Source organism: Dendroctonus ponderosae, unplaced genomic scaffold (assembly GCF_020466585.1).
Source record: "Dendroctonus ponderosae isolate FM_Combo_2020 unplaced genomic scaffold, Dpon_F_20191213v2 Dpon_F_20191213_2, whole genome shotgun sequence".
NCBI lineage: Eukaryota > Metazoa > Arthropoda > Insecta > Coleoptera > Curculionidae > Dendroctonus > Dendroctonus ponderosae.
In genome coordinates, this window is record NW_026018165.1 from 761,656 (window position 1) to 772,284 (window position 10,629).

General features: G+C 35.8%; 1 protein-coding gene across 1 annotated transcript in view; it reads right to left on the reverse strand.

Moving 5' to 3' along the window:
- Window positions 1-7,403, reverse strand: part of LOC109544714 (cilia- and flagella-associated protein 57) — a gene marked incomplete in the record, with an annotated part of 73,226 nt that extends 65,823 nt beyond the window's left edge. The window contains 1 exon segment of the mRNA XM_048663853.1: window positions 7,167-7,403. Within this exon segment, the coding sequence (XP_048519810.1) occupies window positions 7,167-7,378 (212 nt within the window).
- Between the last annotated feature and the right edge of the window lie 3,226 nt (window positions 7,404-10,629).

Here is a 10,629-nt window from a genome sequence, read left to right on the forward strand (position 1 = left end):
GCTAGACATTTTGCAATATTGTAGGTCGGACTTCCAATGGCGCTCACAATGGGTCTCAGTGGTACCTCCGGTTTATGGATCTTGGGCAGTCCGTATAGCCTTGGTGGGAGTGTTTCTGATTTTTTGAGCTGTGCCAACTCCTCGGATGGAAATGTCATATCCTTAATTAATTTGTTCGTTGTTCTCAGTATCCGTGCCGTCGAATCCCGTGTCAACTTCTTGCACGTTGACGGGGTCAAAAGTTCTTTAATTTTGTCTTCCTTGTTCAATGAAGACATGACCACAGTTGCATTGCCCTGATCAGCTGGCAAGACGAGAATCTCCTTATCCCTATTCAGCGTTCTCAGGGCTTTTCTTTTACTGAAAGTGACGTTGCTCTTCGGAGGCTTTGAGCGTTGTAAAATTCTTGAAGTCTAGGCCCTTATCTGTTCTGCGGTTGTAATGGGCAGCGAACGTATGCCACTCTCTACATTTGATATCATGTCCCCTACTGGTAACCTGGACGGTACTATGGCAAAGTGAGGAATCCCTTGGCCAGCACGCTTTGTTCGTCAGCAGTGTTCGTCAGCAGAGGAAACGTCAGGAAGAAATTCCCATAGACCACGGCTTCAAAGCCCGGAAAACATTCCTAAATGTTCGAAAAATTGTTTCATATAAAAGTTATTCACGCACAAAGTGCGCACATTTTAGAAATATCTTATATGATACAGAGTGTCTCAGAAAAGCGAGGCATGATCAAAGTGTATTTTTTTAAATAGAAATACCCATTTTTATTAGCTCATAGAATGCAGCTTGAAACGCTGCATATGCACCGAAAATTGTTTTTTCTTACTTGCGACGTTGGCAGATTATCGCCATTTTAGTAAAATTTTGCTTAACAACATGGTATCTAAAAATTCACTGAAGAAGCAAAAAAAAGCAGTTAAAGATACAAAAAATACGTCTTTCCAATCACCACAGATCCGTTAAGAATTCCTTCTATTGAACCAAAATATCAACACATTGTACAGGACGTTAACAATGTGGACTCCAATTTAAAACTTTTTAATTCAATTTTGTTTTTTAAATGAAAGTACCTTTATATATTATATATTATGTATGTACGTATATTATGTATTATACGTCATTAGATAGACAATTTACAAAGTTACAAATTCCCATTTACACTTTAAGCTGTGAAATCAACCCTTTTCAAATTATAAATTATTTTATTTAAAAATTTCAAAAAGTTGTTAAATTTTGTAAGGTGGCTATGGAATTCGATAAATAAGTGTCAACATTTGATGATTCTTGACATGATCAATCAAGAAAAGTGCAACGTTTTATAAAATGCATGGAATTTCATAGCAAAAAATGTAATAAAACTGCATATGTCTATAAAAATAAAAATATAAAATTATACCTACAGTGATATGTTAAAATAAATGTTCAATATGATTTCCGTTAACATTTAAGCAACTATTAATATTTACGTTTTTGAAATTAATCGCTAACGGAGTTCAAAACAATATCATTAATGTTGTAAATTGTAATGTAAAACAGCTGTGATTCGTTCATTCTTGTCATCTTTTGTAGTTGGAGTTATTTTATAAATTTCGTTTTTGACGTAAGCCCATCAAAATAAATCCGTTTTGTCACATCGGGGTGAACGAGGTGGCCACTGAACAGGCCCACCTCTGCCTATCCACTTCTCAGGAAATTTATTATTTAGGTACTCATAAATTTGAGCTGTATGGTGAACTGGAGCTCCATCATGTAAATACCACATTCTTTCCTTGATATAATTAGGTAAATGATCAATTAAACGTACGTGGCAATTCAAATTTTGACACTTATTTATTGACTTAGCCACCTTACAAATAGTGACAACTTTTTGAAATTTTTAAATRCAATAAATTATAATTTGAAGACGGTTTATTTCACAGCTTAAAGTGTAAATGCAAATTTGTAACTTTGTAAATTGTCTATCTAATGACGTATTAATATACATGTACTTCCATTTGAAAAACAAAAGTTATGTTGGGTTAAAAAGTTAAAAAGTCCACATTGTTAACACCCTGTACAATATATTGATATTTTAGTTCAATAGAATTCTTAACCGATCTGTGGTTATTGGAAAGACGTATTTTGTTGTATCTCTAACTGCTTTTGTTTGCTTCTACAATGAATTTTTAGATACCATGTTTTTAAGCAAAATTTTAATAAAATGGCTATAATCTGCCAACGTCGCAAATAAGAAAAAACAATTAACGGTGCATATGCAGCGTTTCAAGCTGCATTCCATGAGCTAAAGAAAAATGGGTAGTTTTATTTAAAAAAATACACTTTGATCTTGCCTCGCTTTTCTGAGACTCTCTGTATCACATAAGATATTTTTAAAATGTGCGCACTTTGTGCGTCAACAACTTTTATTTGAAACAATTTTTCGAAAGTTCAACACCATCGGAAATAATGATATCTCGACACCCTGTCTATGATATCTCGACGAATAAGGTGCAGAACTCCTGCTGTTCAAAATATCGAGACAAGTAAAAGCTGCTCCTATTGAGACAGACCGAGCTTCTTCAATAAATTATTGATAACCTGGCTAGAAGCATGACAAGAGAAACGGCTGCTTTCATAAACATCCGTGGAGGACACACAGGTTACTGACAAGATTAAATACTTTTAAAAAGATTTGTTCATAAGATGTCTGGATAAATAAAAACTATTATAATTCACATATGACAATCACCAATATCGTGTCATGCAAAGCTGTTAAAATGTCACTCGTTCACTTCATAGGGCAATCAAAAAGTTTTGTGACATCGTTGCCCCCACCCATCAAGATCGACAACAATTTAGATTCATTCATCAGAAACTAAGCCACAATTCAGTAAAATGCAGAGGCAAATCCGAGGTTTCAGTGCCAAGGATGGGCTAAACGCCGATATAATACATGGAAACTATGGAAGCTCTGGCAGAAATAATCGAGGTGAAACGATCATAAGCTGCCTACTAGAAAACAATCGGTACATAATGAATAGCTGAAGCTTTTACGACAAAAAACAACACAGAAGATCGACTTGGGAAAGCCCCGACGGCAGAACACGACATGAGATCGATTATTTCATATAGATAAGAAAGGTATTTTAAAAAATGTTACAGTTTGGATCCTTCCGCAACAGGCAGCAACCACCGCATGATAAGAGCCAGCTTTAAGATAAGTCGGACAAAAGAAAGAAACAGAATGCTAAAAGAAAACGATAACAAAGTGAAAAGAACCAGAAGGAATAGATAAATACAGAGACGAGATTGAGAAAGTTTTAAATGAAAAAAAAACAGAAGCATATACCAAAAACAACATAAACACCAAAATAATAAAATCATTAGAAAATGCTCAAATACTGTCCTAAAACTTCCAAAGAAGAAAAAATCAGTAGGGAAATGCAAAGTAAAATGACATTGAAGTAAAATCTATTGAAGAAAATGAAAGCATGAAAGTTCTAAGAAACAAACTAACCACTGACTAGTTTTCGTAGACTTCCAAAAGGCATTTCACAGTGGAAATGAATGCGGTTCTCTAGGGTCTCAAAGAATGCAGATCTCACAGATACACCCAAGTTGTATATGATGTACAGGGTGTCTCACGGTCGGCGTCCATAAGAAGATTTCGGGAAGTCATGCGATTTGAATCCTGCAAATTTGATAATGGCATTTACGGAACCACCCTTTTCAGATGAAATAATAGCGACATTATGCGACTTTCGTTTATAGCGGAATTTGTTTCAAATTTTCTTATTTTAAATGGAACACCGTGTATAATGATTTTGCTTGTGTTCCTTTTTTTTATTTCCAAAAACCTTTATGAAAAGTTTTTATACCCTACTCTATTCAAACTGACATTTTCAATCTTTTTTGGGTGGTTTTTTTCTCAAAATGCGTTCGGAAATATTTTAGAAGGATTTTTGATGAATGAATGAAGTTGATTTAACATTCAGAAAATTTTGTTTTAGTAAGAATTTTTTGCGTATTTCTGTTAACATTAGCCTCAGGTGGAAATGGAGAAATTCAGCAACATGATCATAATATCAATGTTGGCATTTTTAAAAAATTTCAGAGCATTTGAGGCCTAAAACCCGAATATTCAAAAACAATTTTTTTGCTATTGACGTGTTTCTCTTAATAACCCTCTTAATTATGGCCCCATTTGGTTCATTAAGACTGGGTTGTAAATAGCACAATCATCTGTAAAACCGGATTTTTAAGCAAGTTAATTCGGTTAAGAAACGTAAGATAGAGCAAAAAATCCTTCTATTTTACACTTTGGACAAACTTGAAGATAGATTTATGTGCCAAACCAACATTTTCAAGCACGAAAATCGCACTTTACTTAAATACAATGAGACTGTGTTGATGTTCCCTAAAAATTACTGTTGAGAAATCTAAATTCGGTTAGAAAGCTGGAAAGTTCTGAGAGAAAAGAGAGAATCGAATACAACATAACCTAAAAAAAAAACGGTAAGATTTTGATATGGTCAAGGAACTAAAGTTTTTATGTACAGACATCTCGGAAGTTTTATTCAACGAACCCGTCGACGGCCCTTTGAAATGGGTAGTTTCTTTTGGTGTACGACACAACATAATTTTTAAGTCAAAAATATTTTGAATTTTCACTTTTTATGTAAACGCCAAATGCATTTAAATATCGAACAATAGTCAGAATTGTTATACTTAATGTAAACTGTAGATGCATTTGAGCGCTAATAATGCATAGGTATTTGGAGAGGGAAATCGAAATATTTTATTAAAAATTGTACGCAAGTCGTAAACCTAAATTTTTGGAAAAGAGAATATTTGCGCTCGTTTGCATAAAAATTCACATCTCCCATACAGGCAGGCAGTTGCATCTTTTAGCACCTATAGTAGACACTTGACGCTATATGGACCTGGAAAGTTTCAGAAAAAATCACACGGAACTTAATTTTTGTCGGCTTTGTAAATGTGACTCACAAAATTGATTGACAATGAATGACAAATTGACAGTCAATTGCTTGCGCCTACTTAAAAATTGGCATCTTCCACACCAAAGCACACAGGCGTTTGAGTGTTTCACTTAAAATAAGTAAGTTTGAGACATCTTATGGTAAAACCGGAAATCGCATAGTGTCGAAAATCCCATTATCCAAATTTACAGGATTCGAGTCGCATAACTTTCCCAAATATTCTATTAGACTCTAACCGTGAGACACCCTATCTATAAAGATACAACAACGACTGTAAGATTGCATAAAACTACGAAAATAGATATAAAACGAGGGGTTCGATAAGGCGACACTTTAGACACACACCAAAACTAATCACAGCGGTTTTAGAACACCGGATTTAAAAAACTATCTTGGGGTAACAATGGTATTACCATGGAGAACCACCAAATAATCTCGGATTCGCGGATGATATAGTGTTGCTTACGGATGATCTAAGTGTAGTACGAGATGTGCTGCAACAGCTCCAGAATGAAATGAAAGCGGTTGGTCTGAAGATAAACTATACCACAGCTAAGACAATGAGAAACTTAGTACCAATAGGAAATATACGTATAGAGAGAGCGCAAGTAGAAAATTTAGAAAAGTATTCCTGTCAAAGGCACGAATAAAAAATCAGCAGGGACAACCAAACGTGTGAACTTTTAAGGCACATAAATCTCGGATGGACAGCATACCACAAATTGAGACGCATATTTAACGGCAAAATGCCTAAAAATCTAAAAAAGAAGAAATTTAACACGTGTATCCTACCGGTTCTCACATATGGGGCAAAAACCCTAACGCTCACTCAGGCTTGAGCAAGCAAATTGAGTGTCACACAAAGAAAGATGGAAATATATATGCTGGGGATATCACTCAGAGACAGAGTAATAATGAGGAGATCCGTAGAAGAACAAAGGTAGAAGACATAATTGAAAGGATCTCAAAGTCGAAATGGAGGTGGGTCGGTCAAGTAGCACGACAAGCAGATCAGAGGTGGACGAGAAAACTTCTGGAATGGAGGCCATGGCCAGACAAACGCAATCCCTGAAGAGCACCCACCAGATGGATAGATTTAAAAAAGATCAACACCAACTGGATTGCAGCGGCACAGGAACGAGGAACTTGGAAAATACTTGAGGAGGCATATGTTCGACAGCAGACGCAAATGGCTGGAGAATGATGATAATTATGCTCATTTCCCTAATTTTTCCGGTGTTACCAGGAGTTTAAGTATAAATTAACTATAGTCAACTATAGATAAAATGTTCTATTTGGAAAAAAATATGATTTTAAAGAAATTCAGTTCAAAAGAAGAGTTAATTACGATTTAACGGAAACTGTTATCCAAGTTTTACGTTTGCTTACATAATTACTAATTTAGAGTTAAACTCAAATTTCAAACTTTTTACAACAATTACATTTTCAAACAATTTACTTTTTGCTCGAATGAATCAAAAACTGCACATTGCGCACAGGAAACACGAACATAAAGAGTCAGCTGTTTCATATTTTAAGTTTTTTGGAAATGCCAATTTTCACATTATGTTATTGCCAAGTGACGTTTCGACGGAATTTTTTACGTTTCCAGTTTTTCAAAAGCATAATTTTTCTCAAAAAATAACGATAATTAATTGTTAAACTCGTGGTAGTACAACTAATAGCGAACACTACGGGGAGAGACAATAGATTTAGTATGATGTATTGTCTCGAAGTTAATTAGGTACATTTTTTTTTCGGTGAGGTTTGGGAAAGGCTCTTTTATGCACTACCAGAGCTGGTGGTCTGTAGCCCTGGGTTGTGTGGGACTCCAGCTAAGCTGTTTACCCACTAAAACTCTTTCTTCACCGCCGAGGTGGTATTTGGCCTTACACCGCGGTCATTTCTGTCCTATTGTGCCCTCGTAATTTTACTCCCTCATTATTCCTGTATATTCAATGAATTCCAGAATAATTAGGTACATGCGTAATGCGCAAAGTAATAACACATTAAACATGTTTCCATTGATCAGTGCAGCGGCGCTAAACATTACATTTTTTGATTATGTTCAATATACCTTTGTACACGACTACTTTGCAGGTATAGTCGTATTTGATATGTTTAGTTGATAATTTTCAAAGCTAGTAATATATTTTTAATAAGATTTATTATGATACATACTTGTCGGGACTTACTGCGAGATGAGTCAAATTTTTTCCTTTATCGCTCAACTTGATAAATTTTTGTTTTCTTATGTGATAGTTATGAACCACCACTACCGATCCTACGGGGTAAACCACCTCATCGTCAGAAAGAAAATGCAAATTTCCTTTGATGTTGGTCTCCAATCCTGTTATGAGACGCGGCTGAAGAAACGGCAAACTTGTCGACATTCTCAACACTTTCACCTCGAACTTTTATCAATGTAAATGTCAGCAAAAATTACGTTTTCGACAAAACATCCACACCTTGCAGGTATCTAATATTTTTTGTTAAATCGATCATAGATTTTAAGCAGTTTTGTGGAGCAAGTTGGAGCAGTCCCGTATTAGCCAATTGTCAATTGGGTCAATTATTCCATTATATGTTTGCGAGTGTTTTGATGAATTGCAAAGCCTTGAGTCAATTTTGTTTCATTCAGTAACAACATTAAAAATAACTTCTTCCTTTTACTGAAAAACTCAATTCAACTCAACAGTATAAATCGACGACTTAAATGCAGGCACTTATTTGCCTTATCCTTTATACGTACTTGATGAATTTGTAGGAAATTAATATGTATAAACTCTGAATCAGAGTTCTAACAAAGAAGTAACCATGATAGCGGAAAATATCCATAAAATTTAATGAAGCGAATACGGTAAAAAATGCAAATTTTGGGAAAGAGGTTTAATTTGATTTTCTTTATAGCCGGTCGCCCCCCACTCCATCGTGTAGGCAGCTTCGATCTGTTTTCAAATCTTCCTGTTTCTGGCTGTTCGCATCCAATTTCCTTCCGAAATCTTTCGAATATCGTCTCGCCATCTTAGTTGTGGTCTGCCCACACTTATTTTTGTGGCTCCTGGCCTTCACTGGACTATTCTCTTTGACTACCTTACTAGTTCCCTTGTCGTACCACGTGCCTCTACCAGCGCAATTTCAGATGGCGACGGTAGTGAATCGTAGTAAAGGGGGTGTTCGATGACAGCAAATTCATTCTTACGGTTTCTAAATTTTTTCGTTTTGCGAGGGGGATTTTCAGGTACACCCCTTTTCAATGTTTTCTTCGGCCGCACTTCGGTAATCCTTCACTTCAGGAAAAAACACTACTGAAACGAAGGGTTGAGAAAAAATCCGCAGTTCCTAAGGCCGGCTCTCTTTTTACAATTTTACTTTTTGTTTTCCCTTAGGTTTGCAGAAAAAGTAGCTTTGTCATCTCAGAGTCTTATACCTTCATAGGACTTTGCTATCATAGTAGATAAACAAAGCGGAGGATTGGGAAAGGACAGAAAAACATGTTCCTGTACGAAAATAACGAGTTGGTGGTAAAACTGTTCACCAATGGTTATTAACGCGCAGCAAAGAGATTTTAACTTGACTTTCTAAAATTTCAAATTTTAATAACGCTAATGACTCCTCCGCTCCAGATAACTAGATACAGTGTGTAGCACTTAAGATGGAAACACCCCTGTATTTTAGTTTCGATACAGAGGTAGAATGTTATGAGCTTAATTGCTTAGGGTACCCATTTCCACCTTCAGACAAAAACCCAGCCTACTACGACTTTGCGAATAGGGGTAATTCGCTATATTTTGCGATGCGTGAGAGATATCCAGTTTTATGTCTAATAGGATTTCTCTGTAGATGTCTTATATTGAATTTTTCCGCAGCTTCTCTGCTACATCGAACTCCATCCAAATAATCTAATTATTTCTATTTACTCCCTTAAACTGATGTTCAATAGGCATTTTGTCAGCGCACTGACGCAATTAATGTCAAATTGACAATTACAAGACGCGTAAAAAATTAAAAGAATTTGATTAAAATTTGACTTTTGACTTGAAACTCGCTATTTACCGTGAAAATAACTTTTCTAAACAATTTTTTCTAGTAACTTTTTCTGATATCTCTAACTCATCGCAAAATATAGCGAATTGCCCCTATGCGCAAAGTCGTAGTAGGCTGGGTTTTCATCTGAAGTTAGATATGGGTACCCTAACCAATTAAGCTCATGATGTTCTACCTCTGTACCGAACCTGAAATCCATGCTTCCAAAAATTAAAAAAAACACGGGAGTGTTTCCATCCTAAGTGCGACACACTGTATATTTCAAAATTGTGTTCTCCAATAATTACATATTGAATTCGACAAGTGTAGGAACTAAAATAGGAAATAAAATAAAGTAAGTTCTTACACATTTATTTATGTAAATCTGCACATATATGCAAGACGCAAGGTACAATTTAAAAACAAACGTAAGTTACGGACATGAAAACGTAACAAAAAACGAAATTATAATGTAAAAATAAAGAAAATCAATTATCGGCATCAGGAAGTTGTGAGTTTAAAAATTACCGAATTTCTTAAATTCTTTAAGCACCAAAAAGAAGAAGGGTGAAAAACGGAGATAAAATAGTCCACAATTCACCAAACAATAACGAATTTTTCCCATATAAGTGCGAAATACCAATTCGGTTAGTCAAATGGGACTTACACTTAAATTGGGGAAGAACCTGGCACTTGCTAAATATAGTTTTCCTACAGCCACCGTTCTGGCTAGACAAGGACAAACGACAGACAAGACACAAAACGGCGAAAATGTAATTTACTTTTGTCTATGATTAAAAGTTGGAATCAGCCGGGTTTTGTTCACTGAAAGTAAACCGAAGCGCAGCCCATAAACACAACCTGGATCATATAGAAGGTTGGAACGATTAAAAATGGAATTTAGCCAGTAGTTCACATCTCTGCTAACCCGTGGTTCTCAAATGTATGTAGTTATGAGTTATAATTGTAATAAGCTCTTGTTTTCAACCGCTTTTCATTTGTAATTTGGATTTATTAAGCATGTTTGTCAGATTAGGTTAACAATATTTCGAGGATTATTTGAATTTTGATGTTTGGATATTTGTATCTCTCTCCCAAATATCAGCAGCCTTTATCATGGTTTTGTCTGGCAACGTGGTGGTTGCCCCACCTCCGCGGACCATCGATATTGAAGGGAAAGGACAAAGCATGGATCGATCAGGGTGACCCAGCGAAGGGAATCAAGTACTAGAAATAGCCGAAGGCGGTCGATCACCGTCACTTTGACCACCGAGTCCTTAAACCGACCTTGACCACCGAGTCCTGCTACTTAAACATCTGTCTGGATGAGATCTGGACCTAACACGTAGGCATCGACAACACGCGTCGGCGACTTCATAGACTAGCTGATTGATGAGATGATAGATGACAAGGGCGAGTATTGCCACTTGTTGAACATTATAATTTGTATTTTCTGGATTTTTTTATTTAATTAAGCAATTAACGTAGAGTATAAATCAAACGGTTAGCAGACGGTAGTTTGTAGTCATCAAACCACGTTTTCGTTGTAACTGTTAAAAATGGAATTTAGCCAATGGTTCACCTGTCTGCTAACCCGTTGTTCAAATGTATGTAGTAA